This window comes from Chiloscyllium plagiosum, chromosome 6 (assembly GCF_004010195.1).
Source record: "Chiloscyllium plagiosum isolate BGI_BamShark_2017 chromosome 6, ASM401019v2, whole genome shotgun sequence".
NCBI lineage: Eukaryota > Metazoa > Chordata > Chondrichthyes > Orectolobiformes > Hemiscylliidae > Chiloscyllium > Chiloscyllium plagiosum.
Window position 1 is genome coordinate 120,675,887 of NC_057715.1, and position 19,782 is coordinate 120,695,668.

At 41.5% G+C, this 19,782-nt stretch overlaps 1 protein-coding gene across 11 annotated transcripts in view; it reads right to left on the bottom strand.

The window, feature by feature from the left end:
- Positions 1-19,782, bottom strand: part of LOC122551006 (membrane-associated phosphatidylinositol transfer protein 2) — a 475,269-nt gene that overhangs the window by 119,937 nt on the left and 335,550 nt on the right. For all 11 annotated transcript variants that reach the window (XM_043692613.1, XM_043692617.1, XM_043692618.1 and 8 more), the window contains 2 exons: positions 11,464-11,697; positions 5,058-5,405 (listed from right to left, as the gene is read on the bottom strand). In XM_043692613.1, the coding sequence (XP_043548548.1) occupies positions 5,058-5,405; positions 11,464-11,697 (582 nt within the window). The remainder of the gene's footprint in view (positions 1-5,057; positions 5,406-11,463; positions 11,698-19,782) is intronic.

Consider the following 19,782-nt stretch of genomic DNA (forward strand, 5'->3'; position numbering starts at 1 on the left):
GGATGCAGACAATGGAAATATGGAGGTGGTTTAAGGAACAGACATTGCATGTCTTTGATAGGTATGTCCCTGTCAGGCAGGGAGGAAGTGATAAGTTAAGGGAACCGTGGTTTACTACAGAAATTGCATCTCTTGTTAAGCGGAAGAAGGAGGCTTATGTGTTTATGAGGCAAGATGGTACAGATGAGGTGATGGAGAGTTACAGATCAGCTAGGAAGGATTTAAAGAGAGAGTTAAGAGCAAAGAAAGAACACGAGCAGTCTTTAGCAAATAGAATAAAGGAAAACTCTAAAGCTTTCCGTAGGTATGTGAGGAATAAAAGGATGACTAAGATAAGAATAGGGCCAGTCAAAGACAGAAGTGGGAAGTTGAAGGTGGACCCTGTGGAGATCAGAGAGATGCTAAACAAACATTTCTCATCGGTTTTCATTCAGGAAAAGGAGAACATTGTAGAGGAGAAGAACGAGGTACGAGATATTAGACTAGAAAGGATCGAAGTTAGTTACGAACAGGTGTTATCAATTCTAGAAGGAGTGAAAGTAGACAAGTCCCCTGGGCCAGATGGGATTTATCAGAGGATTCTCTGGCAAGCTAGGGAGGAGATAGCAGAGCCTTTGGCTTTGATATTTGAGTCATCGTTGTCTACAGGTTTAGTACCAGAGGACTGGAGGATTGCAAATGTTGTGCCCTTGTTCAAGAAGGGCAGTAGAGATCACCCAGGTAATTATAGACCAGTGAGCCTTACTTCTGTTGTAGGAAAGGATTATAAGAGATGAGATTTATAATCATCTAGCAAGCAACAACTTGATTGCAGATAGTCAACATGGTTTCATCAAGGGCAGGTTGTGTCTCACAAACCTCATTGAGTTTTTTGAGAAGGTGACCAAGCATGTGGATGAGGGTAGGGCAGTTGACGTGGTGTACATTGACTTCAGTAAAGCCTTTGATAAGGTTCCACATGGTAGGCTGTAGAAGAAAATGCAGAGGCATGGAATTGAGGGTGATTTAGCTGTTTGGATTAGAAACTGGCTTTCTGAAAGAAGGCAGCGAGTGGTGGTTGATGGAAAATATTCAGCCAGGAATCCAGTTACTAGTGGTATTCCACAAGGATCTGTTTTTGGGACCACTGCTGTTTGTCATTTATATAAATGACTTAGACGCAGGCATAGATGGATGGATTAGTAAATTTGCAAACGACACTAAAGTTGGTGGAGTAGTGGACAGTTTAGATGAATGTTACAGGTTGCGGGGGACTTAGATAAATTGCAGAATTGGGCTGAGAGGTGGTAAATGGAGTTCAATGCAGCTAAATGTGAGGTGATGCACTTTGTGAAGAATAACAGGAAGGCAGAGTACTGGGTCAATGGAAAGATTCTAGGTAGTGTGGATATGCAGAGGAATCCTGGAGTCCATGTACATAGATCCCTGAAAGTTGCCACCCAGGTTGATAGTGCTGTTAAGAAGGCATACAGTGTGTTAGGTTTCATTTGTAGAGGGTTTGAGTTCCGGAGTCGCAATATCATGCTGCAACTGTACAAAATGTTAGTGCAGCCACACTTGGAATATTGTACAGTTCTGGTCGCCATATTTCGGGAAGGATGTGGAAACATTGGAAAAGGTGCAGAGAAGATTTACCAGGATGTTGCCTGGTCTGGAGGGAAGGTCTTATGAGGAAAGGCTGAGAGACTTGGGTCTGTTCTCATTGCAAAGAAGGCGGCTAAGAGGGGATTTGATAGAGACAAAGAAGATGATCAGAGGATTAGATAGGGTAGACAGTGAAAGTCTTTTTCCTATGATGATGACGTCAGCGTGTACGAGGGGCATAACTACAAATTGAGGGGTGATAGATTTAAGACAGATGTCAGAGGCAGGTTCTTTACGGAATGCACTATCTGCCACTGTAGTTAACTCAGCCACATTAGGGAGATTTAAACAATCCTTGGATAAGCACGTGGATGATGATGCGATAGTGTAGAGGGACGAGTTGAGAATAGTTCACGGGTCGGCACAACATCGAGGTCCAAAGGGCCTGTTCTGTGCTGTATTGTTCTATGTTCTATGTCCTAATTCTCTCTCTCTCTCTTTCTCACACCCATACACACACACATATAATTGCTGTAAGGTCTCACTTTTAAAGAGACCTCTGCAAGAAAAGCACTTCTTTCAAAATTCACATTGGTGACATGAATGAACGTGACATGACTGGTTCTGATTTGGATGCGACTAAGGAATGTAACTGTTCCAAACCAGATGTAGGTGGACTTTCCAGGGTGTGCACTGTCTTGGATACCCGCCTAAGAGTTCTCTTACTCAATTTAGGTCCAGTGGAACTCATTTGCAGTCTCGAATATGCACACTGGCAGCAATTGCAATGTCTTGCCGGCCCGGATACTAAAACAAAGTTAACTGTTTGGTCAAGGCTTGGCTTTGGGGATTTGCTGTGGGCTGACCTAGAGTCTCTCTGTTGAGGACATATCCTGAATGAGGCTATGCAGTTATCTTCAAATGGTGTTCCCTAAGGTGAAAGTGAGGACTGCAGATGCTGGAGATTAGTGTGGTGCTGGAAAAGCATAGCAGGTCAGGCAGCATTCGAGGAGCAGGAAAATCAATGTTTCAGGCAAAAGCCCTTCATCAGGTGTTCCCTAAGCTCAGTTGGACTGGTGAGGGTGTCCACTTCAATTAGAATACCCTGTAGCACCTGAATGAATCCAGTTGGGCTTCAGCTAGTAGGTGCTTTTGCATGGTCACATCATTAATTCCATACATCAAATGGTTTCTCAGCATCTCATGAAGGTTTAAACCAAAGTCACATGTCTCTGCCAGTCATCTTAACCTTGTCAAAAATCCCGATATGGAATCCCTGGTTTTCAAACTGCCCGAGTAAAACCAATGGCCTCTCAGAATCAGAGGAGGTTTGGGGTTGTAATACTCCTTAACTACATCAGTCAACTCTTGAAAGGTTTTAGTATCTAGTGCCTCAGGGAAAGTTAGGCTCCAAATAACTGAAAAAGCTGTGGGTCCATAAGATGTCAGGAGAATTAGTTATTGCTTGTTATTTGCTCGGAAAAAAAAACATTCTTTCCTTGGTCTTCGGAGGGTTGGTGTAGACTCACTGGGTCGAGTGGCCTCTTCCTGCACTGTAGGGATTCTATAAATCTATATATGTGGATGACCATTCAGGAATGCTCCATGTTCAGTCATTCCAAACAAACACTACCTAAGGAGAAGTACATGGGAAGGAAAATGGAGCACCATTACCGATGGATCAAGAATAACAGCACTGAACTTCAGACAAACTAATAAAAGTAAAGACTCAGCATCATTAGTATTTGAGAATGTATACTGAATTAATTCAATTAAAAAACTCATAATTGGAAAATGAATGAATAATTGAAAAAAGATATTTACAAAAATTCCAGCATTTTGAATTTTGTACTTCTCACTGATGCAAAGGCGAAGACGTTTTAGATGCACCTGAAATAATTTGGACAATGCCTGTAATGCCCTCTCCTCAAGGCCAAACTTCGGCTCTTTCTGTTACACACTGAGTATGACACAATAATCCAATGTCACATGCCTCAGCAAATTCAGCTTTTCTGTCCCTAGAACAAAGAATATTACAACACAGTACAGGCCCTTCGGCTCTTGATATTGCGCTGACCTGTGAAACCAATCTGAAGCCCATCCAACCTACACTATTCCATTTTCATCCATACGTCTATCCAACAACCATTTAAATGCCCTTTCAAACTTCCAAACTGCCCCATCCAGCTGGCCCTACAACAAGGTGTTCAGCTCCACAGAAGTAGGCATAAGCTGAAAGACACTAACTGGTAAGCGCCTCTGATGAAGTGATGTAATGTATCAGAAAATCAGGTCAAAAAGATCAATGGAAACCCACTTTATGGAATATTTGTTTAGCAAATGAATGTATTTGCACAATAAAAGGTGTGAAGTGAAAAGAAAATACATGTCATTGTTGGGAATCTAATTTAATGATTGAAGTTTGGCTTCTGGAGCTGAATCAATATAAATTAGTTTGTAATCAGTGAACTCATCCCCAAATAAAAATGAGATATATCACTTGGGACTGGATGATAGAGCCACTTGAGGGTTTAAACTAGCTGGATTATGTCCTCTTTGCCTGTTCAGTATTCCATTCATATTTCAAGCTTGAAATTATACAATTAAATAAATATTAAAACTCATTTTGACAGGTAGATAAAAGTCTATCCAAATAAAACTCTACAGAAAAATTGAGGTAAGGGGGGGCAGAGCGGCATGAACAAAAAAGGTCAAAGTCTCATTCTCTGCAGCTATCCAATAATCTCTGATGGAGCCCTATATGAGGATTTTTTTATAGAAGTAGGAGAGGTTTGGCTGTGATACCCCACGTGATTAAACATTGTGCAACTCGCACACGAAGAATGCCACTTCACTGAGGTGCTCAAGGAGCTGTCATGTAACTATTCCAGTGAATAATCAATACTTTTAAGATGGAAGGAGATGGGACAGCATTGGAGAAAGGTTATAAAATAAAAACAAGGTGACTAAGAAAAAAAGTCAGGCTTGTAGGAAACCATTCATATCTGAAAAATGTGTTGCTGGAAAAGCGCAGCAGGTCAGGCAGCATCCAAGGAGCAGGAGAATCGACTTCAGGAAGTCCTGAAGAAGGGCTTATGACCGAAACGTCGATTCTCCTGCTCCTTGGATGCTGCCTGAGCTGCTGCGCGTTTCCAGCAACACATTTTTCAGCTCTGATCTCCAGCATCTGCAGTCCTCACTTTCTCCTAACCATTCATGTCTGCCTGGAATAGTCAATGAAGTCCTTGTGATGAGAAGTGTAGTCACTATTGTAACATAGGGAACAAGATAATCTACTTGTGCACAGCAAGCTCCCATACAAGACAATGTGTTAAACAATGCTGGATTGAGAGATAAAAATTCACCTTAACTATTTTGCATATAAGATGGAAAGTCATAAAGCAGGGAAAAAGTGAATTTTTAATGGAAAGGAAGACTTGAGAAATTTGTAAGCATGAGCTCCCAGATCTTACCTCCTCTTTTTGATGAACGTGATGATTTGGATGATGTCGACCACTGTTTGGTTAGTGATTTTTCTGTTAACGAGCCACTGTACTCCTTCACGGTGACATTTTCAGGTGCTGGTTTGATTATGGAATTGTTGATGTCTAGATCTCTTTCATTGGAGGATTGAATTGGACCAGTTTGCTCGGCTTCACTGTCGTTTAAGTTGAACTGAGTCATGAATTCGGCCATCTTCAGAGCCAGCATGAGTTGTGTTTCACGCTCTAGTCGCCGGATATCCTCCATGGTCAGGCCATACCATTCATCCTGCCAACACCATGCTTGGCGGTGAGCCCTCAGCATGACCTTTCTTAAACCTGCAATACACCAATAATTTTAAGCAAATCAGATACTTGCATCTAAATGAGTTTGAAGGAATTGAAGCTATAACACAAAGGAAAGATTTGATTAAACAATACAAGGCGGTACAAACAAACATACGTTAATTTCCTGGTGGTCATTGTCCATTAAGCAAGGGCTTACAGCCAAGGCACTTAACGACATTCATTTCATGTACAGGGGAGAAGCAAGGTCCTTTGGTATTCAGGTGCTTGCAAGATCAGAGATAATTGGTCCTCTGCGGCAAAGTTGGCTCCTGAAATGTCATGATTTCAACGATGGTTGGGTCTGGTGTAGATGGCTGCGCAGGCATTATTGACCATGAGCTCGGTCAGGACTGATAGACTTGCGTTAAGCTATACATTTCTTTTCTTTTATTCTTAAAACTATTCAATATAGCACTGGATCATAGAGACAGTGAAAAACCTTTTCACATATTTTACTGTTTTTCTAACTGTGACAAGAAAATCATAAATCATTAACACATGCACATGCAACAGATGGTGAAGACGACCAATGACATATTGGCCTTCATAAGCATGTAGTTCAAATACAAGATCAGGAATGTCTTGTTGCAATTATATAGGGTATTGGGGAGACTATGCCTGAAGTACTGCATTCAGTTTTGGTCTCCTTATCTTAGGAAGGATGTTCTGGCTCTGGGGGCAGTGCAGCAAAGGTTTACCAGAGTGATTCCTGGGATGGCAGTACTGACATGTGAAGACAGACAGGGTTCATCAGGACTATATTCACTGGAGCTTAGGAAATGAGGTAGGGGAGAGCTCATAGAAACCTTTAAATCCTAACAGGACAAGACCAAGTAAATGCAGGAAGGATACTTCTGATGACTGGGGAGTCAAGAACCAGGATTACAGTCTAAAGGATACAGGGTTGACCATTTAGGACAGAATTGAGGAAACTTTTCTTCACTGAGAGTGGTGAGTTGTTGAATTTTGTCACAGGAAGTGGTTAAAGCCAAAAAACTTTTAAGAGGGAGTTAGATATGGGCTCTTGGAACTAAAGGGACCAAACGGTGTGGAGAGAAAGTGGGAACAAGAGACTGAGTTAGATGATCAGCCATGATCATACTGACTGATGAAGCAGGCTCAAAGGGGCCGTATGGCCTACTCTTGCACCCATTTCCAATAATCCACTATGCCACCACCTTCCCCACAGGATACCAAGGTATGGAAAACAGGCACATCATTAGGCAGAAATTTACTCCACATGATTTCCACAGAATCTCTAAGTAATGGATGGCTAGTTTAGGTCAGATATACAGCAGATTGCCTCCAGTGGCCTTCATTGGTGAAGGTGTTACATTACAGCTTGTTAAATTCCAGAATGCTGAGAAGTCCCAGCTATTGTCTCAGAGTCACAGGATCAGACAGCACAGAAACAGACCCTTCAGTCCAACAGGCTATGCCAACCATAATCCCAAACTAAATTTGTTCTATCTGCTTGTGCCTGGTCCATATCCTTCTAAACAATTCCTTTTCACATACTTTTAAATGTCTTTGAAACATTGTAACTGTAGCCGTATGCACCACTTATAAAGTCATAGAGATGTACAGCATGGAAACAGACCCTTCGGTCCAACCCGTCCATGCCGGCCAGATATCCCAACCCAATCTAGTCCCACCTGCCAGCACCCGGCCCATATCCCTCCAAACCCTTCCTATTCATGTACCCATCCAAATGCCTCTTAAATGATGCAATTGTACCAGCCTCCACCACTTCCTCTGGCAGCTCATTCCATACACGTACCACTCTGTGTGAAAACGTTGCCCCTTAGGTCTCTTTTATATCTTTCCCCTCTCACCCTAAACCTATGCCCTCTAGTTCTGGACTCCCCGACCCCAAGGAAAAGACTTTGTCTACTTACCCTATCCATGCCCCACATAATTTTGTAAACCTCTATAAGGAGCAGGCAGGTGGGACTAGTTTAGTTTGAGATTATGTTCAGCATAGACTGGTTGAACCAAAGGATCTGCTTCTGTGCTAAATGACTCTATCACTATGTTTCACCGTGAGGAATTCATTGAATATAGAACATTACAGAACAGTACAGGCCCTTCGGCCCTTGATGTTGCACCAACCTGTGAAACCAATGTGAAGCCTATCTAACTATTCCAATATCATCCATATGCTTATCCTATGACCATTTAAATGCCCTTAATGATGGTGAGTCCACTATTGTTGCAAAGCCTGATGTGCAAACTCTGTTAGATAAAAGAGAAAGACAAACTCATGTTGAGTTTTTGTGGAAAGTGGAAAGTTGCACATCAGGCAAACAGAAACCCTACGTAGCTAGATTTTTCTGTAACTTGGTTTATACAATAATCTTCCACAAGTGACAGACAGGAGGCTAACCAAACAAAAACTGCTCTCTCCATTTATGTATTGTTATGCAATAGATAGTAACAATTCTAATGACCAACAAAAAACCTCAGCAAATTATATGGTCAGAAGAGTTGACCATATATTCTTTTGTTCACAAGCCCATTACCTTATTGATAACAAAGAATAGAAATTTATTGTCATATGTACTTTTACATGAAAAATATAGTGAAAACTTTTATAAATCGCCTCACCACAATACCTACATCAATGACAAATACAGTACTACAATTACAGACAACCTATCACTATTCACACATCATTCATCCACACCATACCTTGATTTCAAAATACTCAACAACACGACACGGCTTCCGGGGACCAAGAATTTGCAAAAAAGGTGAAACTTGTCTCATGTATGCTTGGCCTTCAGAGCACAAACATTTGCCTTTGCTTTATTTAAATTAATTCATTATTAATAGAAATTGCTTGTTTATATGTGAGGTCAATTTAACTAACCATTCTATCAGTTCTTTTAGCTTATAGATTGTAAGGTTGTGACAAATCATAGGTGGTCTTAGGATAAATTACACAGGCATGAGTTGTCTCCAATTACCTTTGTACCTCCATGTGAATATCATGACCTGACTGCAGGCACCTTATAAAACCTTGTGATAAATAATGATAAGGTGATGTGACAATCCATTTATTGATCTACGTGTGCATGAACATTCTGAGAACGTGAAAACATGAAGGTGTCCTTATCTTTTCCGTTAATGGTACACAAGTTGGATTGGCTCCAATCTGTTCCTAGTAATTCTGTGCCTGAGCATAAAACTAATTTCATTTGCTAAATACCATATTATTTAAAAGTGTCCAATGACAGATAGTATTAGAAATGGGGCAAATGCCACTCTACCACAGTGGAAACAGCTTTTCTGAAATTGGGGCTTAGGTATATTATTGAAGGAGGGTTGTCTTAACTCAAATTACATTACGTCTTCTAGAAGGAAACTGACACTGGATTCCTGAAATGTAAAGTGTTCTGCTCTCCCGCCTTCAATTCACACAAAATAAATATGGAGGTGCACGTTGTGATCTGATTGAAATCACTGACCCATTGTATCCCTTCACTGTCTCCTTCTGTTCTTTCACAGGATTGTGGTTAATTTATAGCCAAAGATTGCTTCAAAAATTATAAAAGCACAACATTGCAAGGGCGGAAATCTGAATCAAACACAGAGGATGCTGGAAAAACTCAGCAAGGCTGTGGAGAAAAGATAGAGTTGCTTTGAGTCTGCTGTGACTCCTCTTCAGAACGTCAGGAATCCTTAAAACCCTGCCTAAGAAAGATCTATCAGCAACTTTCAAAAGAGACTTCCACCACCCATTATGTGAAGAAATGTTTTTGGCTTTGTTCCTGTTGGCCTTGCTGTAATTCTTTGTCTGCTTATTATGGACTTCCCACACTCCAGGAATGTTTCTCTCTACTTAGCCTAACAAGTGTTTTCATTGTTTTAAATACATCAATTCAAGAAGGCAGTACTTAATGGTAATGTCACTGCAGTAGTAATACAGCAGCCCAAGTTCATGTTCTTAGAGTCTGAAATCCCACCATGGCAGATGATGAAATTTGAATTCAATGAAAATAGTTTGGAATAAAATGCCAATCTAATGGAGATCATGTAACCACCATCAATAGCTGTTTAAACCTTATGATTCACTCATATACCTGAGGGAAGATGATCTGTCATCTTTACCTGGTTTGGCCGAAATGTGATTCATGACAACTCTCAACTGCCTCTGGACAATTAGGAGTGGGCAAGAAATGCTGGCCAAGTGAGGTGAAGTCCACACCCCATGAATGAATATTTTAAAAACTAGATCATCCTTCAAGTTTCTGCATGTTCCTCAACTGTTCAATAAGATTGGGGATGTGTCCACATTCCACAGAATTCCACTCCCACAGTAGCTCATGTGAAGGATGACAGGAAGAGTTTGAACATCACAACCAAGCTACATTGGGAAGAAGAAGCTGTTTTCCCTGGAGCGTCAGAGGCTGAGGGGTGACCTTATAGAGGTTTACGAAATTATGAGGGGCATGGATAGGATAAATAGATAAAGTCTTTTCCCTGGTGTAGGGGAATCCAGAACTAGAACGCATAAGTTTAGGGTGAGAGAGGAAAGATATAAAAGAGACCTAAGGGGCAACTTTTTCACGCAGAGGGTGGTACGTGTGTGGAATGAGCTGCCAGAGGAAGTGGTGGAGGCTGGTACGATTGCAACATTTAAAAGGCATCTGGATGGGTATATGAATAGGAAGGGTTTGGAGGGATATGGGCCGGGTGCTGGCAGGTGGGACTAGATTAGGTTGGGATCTCTGATCGGCATGGACAAGTTGGACTGAAAGGTCTGTTTCCTTGCTGTACATCTCTAGCACTCTCTAAGAACACAAGAGATTTCGCGAGAGATTTGCTGGTGAATGATTGATCCAATTGCTGGGAATTCATTGGGGGATGCCACAAACTTGAACTTCAAATCTTATTAATAGCTGAAGTTAAATAGACCTTTGGCTTCTCTTCACTGCAAAGAATCCGAATCTCCAGCTCAAGCTGGTGTGTTAGAGCTCCAATCAGTAGAACATATTCCCAAATTCAAAACTTGAATATTTCACACTGCATACAAGTCACATACAATTACTCAAAATAATCTGCTTTTGCCAGTTTAGATTTACATAGCAAACTAACAATTGCATGAAAATATCTGAACAGGACAAATGAGAAAAAGGTGGCTTACAAACCTATTTCAAAATAACTAGCTTCTAACTAACTAGGTTTTAAGGATTCCTAATGTTCTGAAGAGGTGTCACAGCAGACTCAAAGCAGCTGTATCTTTTCTCCACAGCCCTGCTGAGTTTCTCCAGCATTCTGTGTTTGATTCAGATTTCCACCTGCACAATGTTGTGCCTTTATAATGTTTGAAGCAACCTCTGGCTATAAATTAACCACAATCCTGTGAAAGAACAGAAGGAGACAGTGAAGGAATACAATGGGCCAGTGATTTCAATCAGATCATAACTGTGCACTTCCATATTTATTTTGTGTGAATTGAAGGTCCAACTTGCCCTTGCCAATCAAGTTTCCCAAACTAAACTAGCTGTGTTCATTTCTAAGAGTGGAATGCAGAAGCTATTTATATGCAACATACAGTTTTGCCATTAAATTATATACTGTATTCCCATGGGTAGCATGTTAAGGCAATATGTCATCCAAAACGTTAAAATGCGAAGTTTAACCTTGAAGCCTCTCTTTCAATGGTCTACATTGATATGATAAATTTTTCATAAGTGATTTTTACTGATATCTACCAAATTGGTAACCAGTACAAATAATTCTCATTTTATCATCTTTCATTGCAAGACTTGAAAACATGAGACACTAATTTTATTTAATGAATTTCATGATAGCATTTAATGGAAAGACACATAAAATACCTTTTGAAATTAGATTAGATTAGATTGAAAGGTCTGTTTCCGTGCTGTACATCTCTATGAATCTATGACTACGGCTAAGTCGCAACTTCTCAAATTCAAATTCTCTCTTTTTGCTCGGTTAAGAAGCTTCTCTCTCTTTCTTTTTCCTCTCTCTCTTTCCTCTCTCTTGGTAAGTGCATAAGTTGCAAATGACGCATACTTACCCACATCATGGATGAATCTTTCAATTTTGGACTGCATTCCCCAGTATCGAAACTCTACTTTACAGAGTTTGTACGCACACATAATTGGCATTTTTCCAGGCTTATTCTTGCACTCATGTATCCAGTTATCAGATAGAGGCCCTCTTCCTGTCTTGAAAGACTTGTACAATTTAGGATCTTCTTCTGTTTTGTATTCATGAGGAGGAATGGGATCTTTGACAATATCAATCAGATCTAGAACACACAGATACAGGTACCATTTTTATTTAAAATGCAGCAAAAAAGAACTAATATTTAAACCTAAAACCTGAAAAGGAAAATTAGTCCCAATTAATACAATGCTGATTATCATTTATAACATATGTGTAATTAACGGAATACACTTGCATAAGTTTGCCCTTGTCCTTACTCCATCTGCAATGTGCAGAAATCAGTTTTGGTCCTCAGTAAAAACTGTTCTGAGCTGAGTACTTCGCATTCTGTCACATCCATCCCTACTTCCCTAATGTCCTTCTCTGGAGAACGTCTTTAGCTTCAACTTAAAACTCCACTCTCAGATTCAGGTTAGCGTCAGAAAAGCTACATCACTGAAGACAATTATGGCATAAAACCACTTTAGACAATATACACCTGTCCCAATTTGTTTGTCGACTGGAAAGATTGGCCAACACAGAGTCAGGCAGCATGGAAACCTTTGGTCCAACTTATCCTTGCCAATTAAGTTTCCCTAACTAAACTAGTCCCATGTGCCTGCGTTTGGGCCCAAATCTCTCTAAACTCTTCCTATTCATGTACTTGTCCAAATGTCTTCTAAGATTTTGTAACTGTACCTGCATCTACCACTTCGTCTGGAAGTTCATTCCATATATGAACCATCCTGTATGTGAAGAAGTTACCCCTCAGTTCCCTTTTAAGTCTTTCTCCTCTCACCTTAAACACCTCTGGTTTTGAACTCCCCCACCCTAGGGAAAAGAACTTTGCCATTCACCTTAATTATACCACTCGTGATTTTATACACCTCATATGCTCCAGGGGAAAATGTCCCAGCCTATCCTTAAAACTCAAACCCTCCATTCCCAATAGCATCCTGGGAAATCTTTTCTGTACCCCTTCAATTTAATATCTTTCCCATAGCAGGGTGACGAAAATAGTACACAGTACTCCAAAACGGGTTTCACCAAAGTTCTGTACAATTGCAACATGACATCTCAACTCCCAGAGTCAATGTTTTGAGCAATAAAAGTAAGCATGCCAAATGCCTTCTTAACCACTCAGTCTACCTGTGACACAACCTTCAAATAACTATGTACCTGACTCCCAAGGTCTTTTTGTTCCAAAACACTTCCTAGGGTCCTATCGGCTTTTGCCCGAAACGTCGATTTTGCCTGTCCTCGGATGCTGCCTGAATTGCTGTGCTCTTCCAGCACCACTGATCCAGAATCCTATCATTAATTGTATAAATCCTGACTGCATTTGTCTTACCAAAATGCAACACCTTGCATTTAACTAAATTAAACACCATCTGCCACTGCTCAGCCCATTGGCCCAAATGAAGAAGATCTCTTTGTAATCTTAAGTAACCTTCTTCACTGTCCATTATAGCACCAATTTTGGTGTCATCTGCAAACGTACTAACCATACTTCCTAAATTCTCTTCCAAAATGTTTATGTTAATGACAAACAGCAGTGGACCCAGCACCAATCTATATGGAACATTGCTGATCACAGGCTTCCAGTCCAAAAAACAACCCTCCACCATCATCCTGTGTCTCCTACCATCAAATCAATTGTTGTATCCAGTCGACAAATTCTCCCTGAATCCTATGTGATCTAAATTTACTAACCAGTGGGTTTTGAGGAGATTAATAGCTCAAGCTTGCTTGGTGAGTGGGAAGGTTTGTTTTCAGATGTTTCGTCACCATACTAGGTAACATCAACAGTGAGCCACCGGATGAAGCACTGGTGGTGAGGCCTGCTTTCTGTTTGTGTGTTTAGGTTTTCTTGGGTTAGTGAAGTCATTTCCTGTGGTGATGCCATTTCCTGGTGGTGGAATGGGATCCAAGTCAATGTGTTTGTTGATAGAGTTCTGGTTAGAATGCCATGCCTCTAGGAATTTTCGTGCGCGTCTCTGCTTGGTTTGTCCTAGGATGGATGTGTTATCTCAGTTGAAGTGGTGTCCTTCCTCATCTGTATGGAAGGATACTAGTCAGAGTGGGTCACGTCTTTTTGTGGCTAGTTGACGTTCATGTATCTTAGTGGCTGGTGTTTTGCCTGTTTGTCCAATGTACTGTTTGTTACAGTCCTTGCAAGGTATTTTGTAATTGACATTAGTCTGAAAACAAACCTTCCAGCCCAGTGAGCAAACCTACATCCAGAACCTCAACCTAAGCCACAAATCTTCTCAAAACTTGCTAACACCTATGGACGCAATCTGCTAAAACTGGCCTGAAAATGGGAAACAAATGTCATCCGACAGAGCCACATCCGCGAACAGCTGTACTTCTTGCACAAATGCCTAAGGAAACAGGTACTACCTAAATGTCTTAAATACATACCTCCCCTTAACACCCCACTAGCCAAAAGAATAGCAGAGCAAAACAACCGCAGAATACTTAAAAAAATTATTAATGATGGCCACAATAGACTCCATAAATACAACCAAAAAATTTCATGCCAAAAAAGATCTTTACTCACGAATGCAACAGACCACGAATGGATAGACACAGTACAACAAGCCATAGACATTAGACAGCGACAAACACAGAAAATTAAAAAAATAGACCTGCAGAAAAAACTAGACAAACTTAAACAACACAGACAATACAGAAGCAAGGATAAAAAACTTATGTGACAGACTTTAACCAACAATGAAAAAGCTGCCTTAGTAAGAGGATTAAATTTAAGTTCCAGGATGTGGACAAGAAAGATCTCTTAGCAGCATTAAAAACAACACTGAAAGACAACCAACTCACAGAGGAAACTCAGCAAACCATCAGGCAGGCAGTCACACCAACATTAAGCAGGAAAAAGGAAGGAACCACATTCAACACACAAGAAAGGAAAGCAATAGAAAGACTAAAAAAATGATAAAAGCATTGTTATCCTTCATGCAGTCAAAGGATGCTTGACAGTCATTTTAAATCAGAGATTGCATCGAGAAAGTGAACGCATTACTTGCAGATACCAACAAGTGGTGATAGACCTGACCTCACAACTAGAGAACCGAATCACAGCCCTACTCAAAAAACTTCAGATATCTGGAAAAATGAATAAGACCGGCTTCCAAAAAATGAAACCGGACGGATCCAACACACCATGCTTCTATGGATTACCCAAAATTCACAAACCAGGAGACTCCCCCCTCCTCACCCCCAAACCCAAAGTCTTGCTACCTGGAACAACAACTTACAGACTGGCCAAGGAGCTACACCAAAGACTAAAACACTTTGTAGAAGACTCACGCCACTCCATCCACTCCACCCAAGAATTCCTGAAGACCAAAGACAACAAGATAGAAGATGATGAAGTAATGGTCTCCTTTGACATAACAGCCCTGTTCACATCCAACAACATCAACCTGGCCAAGGAAACACTGACTACACTATTAGAAGAACCAAAGATACATATACTAAATACCATCAACTTCATCAGCAAGGACAATATCATTAAGTAATGGACCTATGTCTTACCACCCACTTCACCTCCAACAACAAAACCTACAGACAAACCAACAGAACACCCATGGGATCTCTGATATCAGGGTTCTGTAATGCACAGACTCGAACAAACAGCTCTGCCAACCATCCAACCCAAACTTTGGGTCAACTATGTGGATGACACCTTTCTCAACACTAAGCGAAACAAATTAGAGGAAACCTTCAAGACCATCAATAATCGGGCAGCACAATGGCTCAGTGGTTAGCACTGCTGCCTCACAATGCCAGGGACTCGGGTTCGATTCCTGTCTCAGGCGACTGTGTGGAGTTTGCACATTCTTCCCGTATCTGTGTGGGTTTCCTCCGGGTGCTCTGGTTTCCTCCCATAGTCCAAAGATGTGCAGGTGAGGTGAATTGGCCATGCTAAATTGCCCATAGTGTTAGGTGCATTGGTCACCGGTAATTATAGGGCAGGGGAATGGGTCTGGGTGGGTAACTGTTGGGAGGGTTGATGTGGACTTGTTGGGCCAAATGGCCTATTTCTCTACTGTGTGGGATCTAATCTAATAGGAGAAAGTGAGGTCTGCAGATGCTGGAGATCAAAGTTGAAACTTTATTGCTGGAACAGCACAGCAGGTCAGGCAGCATCCAGGGAACAGGAGATTCGACGTTTCGGGCACAGGCCCTTCTTCAGGAATAAAGATCTAATCTAATACCCTTACTGGCATAAAATTCACTAAAAGAGGAGGAAAACAACAAAAACTACCATTCCTAGATGTCACAGTTGAGCGAACAGCCAATGGGGAACTTCAAACTAACGTCTACATGAAACAACACATACGGACCAAATATTGAACTACAGAGACAATCATCCCAACATCCACAAACGAAGCTGCATCAGAACATTATTTCAAAGAGCCACCACACACTGCAGCACAGAGGAACTACAAAGAGCAGAGGAAAATCACCCATACCGTGTATTCAAAAAGAACGGGTACCCAATGAACACAGTCTGCCGATTTCTCAGCAACAAACCCAAACAAGCAGACGAAATGCGTCCGAAAACCCTAGCCATTCTCGCCTACATCTCAAAAATGACTGGCAGACTACTCAGACCCGTCGGTATCATGGTAGCCCACAAACCCACCAACACACTAAAGACCCTGTATAGACAACAAACAAAACTAATGTCATTTACAAAATACCTTGCAAAGACTGTAACAAGCACTACATTGGGCAAACAGGCAGAAAGCTAGCCACCAGGATACATGAACATCAACTAGTGACAAAACAATATAACCCACTCTGACTAGTATCCTCACATACAGAAGAGGAACGACTCCACTTCGACTGGGATAACACATCAATCCTAGGACAAGCCAAACAGAGACACGCACAAAAATTCGTAGAAGCATGGCATTGCAACCAGCACTCTATCAACAAACACATTGACTTGGATCCCATTTACCATCCCCTGAGAAAAAGAACAGGAAATGATGTCACCACAGGAAATGACATCACTAACCCAAGGAAACCTAAACACATAAATAAAAGGCAGGCCATACCAAAACTGCTTCCTCCGGAGGCTCACTGATGACGTTACGTAGAAATGTCTGAAGACAAACCTTTACTAACCTGTCTAAATGTGGAACCTTGTCAAAGGTTTTACTAAAGTCCATGTAGACAATGTATACTGCACTGCTCTCATTTAGCATCTTGGTCACATCCTCAAAAATCTCAACCAAATTTGAGAGATGTGCTTTCCCGTGCACAAAACCATGCTATCAGTTCTTGCATATAACTCCTATCTCTCAGAAACCCCCTCAAACAACTTATCCACCAATGACGTCAGACTCACTGGTCTATAGTACCCAGGCTTCTCCTTGCAACCTTTATTAAATAAAGGCACAACATTAGCCACCCTCCAGTCATCCAGCACCTCACCCTATATAGTTTAATAACTCTGGTGTACAGTAGCTATCTTTGTATTATGATACATTTTAAATTTCATACACTTTTTGAAGCGAACCAAAACTTCAGTCCAAGTATCTGTATGATTTAAACAAACATAAATAGAAATGTTGGTTGAAACTTTATTGCTGGAACAGCACAGCAGGTCGGAAGATGGATTGTTCCACATACCCTACGAAGAGGCAGGCGTAGCTGGGGCCCATGCGGGTGCCCATGGCTACTCCTTTTGTTTGGAATGTTCCAGAAATGTTCCAGAGCAATGCTGGAGATTGTAGACCTTACTGGATTTATCTCGTAAATGTCACATACCCCACAGGATCAAAAACCATAAAGTGGTGCCATTAGTGACACACACAATTAATTTTTGATAAGGCTGTTGGTTTATAATATTCACAAATGGTTAAATGAAACAAGCTGTTGGAGGGATTCCTGAGGGACAGGATGTACATGTATTTGGAAAGGCAAGGACTGATTCAGGATAGTCAACATGGCTTTGTGCGTGAGAAATCACATCTCACAAACTTGATTGAGTTTTGTGAAGAAGTAACAAAGAAGATTGATGAGGGCAGAGCAGTCGAAGTGATCTATCTGGACTTCAATAAGGCGTTCGACAAGGTTCCCCATGGGAGACTGATTAGCAAGGTTAGATCTCATGGAATACAGGGAGAACTAGCCATTTGGATACAGAACTGGCTCAAAGGTAGAAGACAGAGAGTGGTGGTGGAGGGTTGTTTTTCAGACTGGAGGCCTGTGACCAGTGGTGTGCCACAAGGATTGGTGCTGGGTCCACTACTTTTCTTCATTTATATAAATGATTTGATTTAACATAAGAGGTATGGTTAGTAAGTTTGCAGATGACACCAAAATTGAAAGTGCAGTGGACAGCGAAGAACGTTACCTCAGGTTACAACGGGATCTTGACTAGATGGGACAATGTGCTGAGGAGTGGCAGATGGAGTTCAATTCAGATAAATGTGAGGTGCTGCATTTTGGGAAAGCAAATCTTAGAGGGATTCATACACTTAATGGTAAAGTCCAAGGGAGTGTTGCTGATGAAAGAGACCTTGAAATGCAGGTTCATAGCTCCTTGAAAGTGAAGTTGCAGGTAGATAGGATAGTGAAGGCGGCATTTGGTATGCTTTCTTTTATTGGTCAGAGTACAGGAGTTGGGAGTTCATGTTGCGGCTGTACAGGACATTGGTTAGGCCACTTTTGGAATATTGCATGCAATTCTGGGCTCCTTCCTATTGGAAGGATGTTGCGAAACGTAAAAGGCTTCAGAAAAGATTTACATGGATGTTGTCAGGGCTGGAGGATTTGAGCTATAGGGAGAAGTTGAATAGGCTGGGGCTGTTTTCCACTACCACACTACCACTGTGCCACAAGAGTCCTTTAATTTTGCTGCTGCATTCAAAAAGACACAATATGCATGTAACATATGCACAAATGAACAATTATGTGTACGAAACCTTGCCTTGGCTATGTATCAACACAAAGAGCTGACAATGTGGATACAGGAGGATATGTTTAATCCTGTTTCTTTTAGAGTTGTTCAGCTTTAATTTCACTAAGTTACTGCCATCTAAGAGGCAAGCTGACCAGTATTGCCCCCAGGACACACCTGGATGAGGCAAAGCCATCTGACTGAGCTTGGCAGGCCCCATTCTTATCCTGACCTCCACAGATAATGGCCACAGCTAAATGGGCGGCATGGTGACTCAGTAGTTAGCACTGCTACCTCATAGCCTCATACCTCATTATACAGGATAGCCAGAAGGGACCTGAAGAAAGGGATTAGGAGAGCTAAGAGAGGGCATGAAAAATCGTTGGCGGATAGGATCAAGGATAACCCCAAGGCATTTTATGCGTATGTGAGAAACCTGAGAATGACGAGAACGAGGGTAGGTCCGATCAAGGACAGTAGTGGGAGACTGTGTATTGAGTCGGAAGAGATAGGAGAGGTCTTGAACAAGTACTTCTCTTCAGTATTTACGAACGAGAGGGACCGTATTGTAGAAGAGGAGAGTGTGAAATGGACTGGTAAGCTAGAAGAGATACCTGTTAGGAAGGAAGATGTGTTGGACATTTTGAACAACTTGAGGATAGACAAGTCCCCCGGGCCTGACGGGATATATCCTAGGATTATGTGGGAAGCAAGAGAGGAAATTGCAGTACCGTTGGCAATGATCTCCTCGCCTTCACTGGCAACGGGGGTGGTACCAGGGGACTGGAGAGAAGCGAATGTTGTGCCCCTGTTCAAAAAAGGGAATAGGGATAACCCCGGGAATTACAGGCCTGTTAGTCTTACTTCTGTGGTAGGCAAAGTAATGGAAAGGGTACTGAGGGATAGGATCTATGAGTATCTGGAAAGACACTGCTTGATTAGGGAATGCCAGCACGGATTTGTGAAGGGTATGTCTTGCCTTACAAGTCTTATTGAATTCTTCGAGGAGGGGACCAAGCATGTGGATGAGGGAAGAGCAGTGGATGTAGTGTACATGGATTTTAGTAAGGCATTTGATAAGGTTCCCCATGGTAGGCTTATGCGGAAAGTCAGGAGGCATGGGATAGAGGGAAATTTGGCCAATTGGAGAGAAAACTGGCTAACCGGTCGAAGTCAGAGAGCGGTGGTAGATGGTAAATATTCAGCCTGGAGCCCAGTTACAAGTCGAGTTCCGCAGGGATCAGTTCT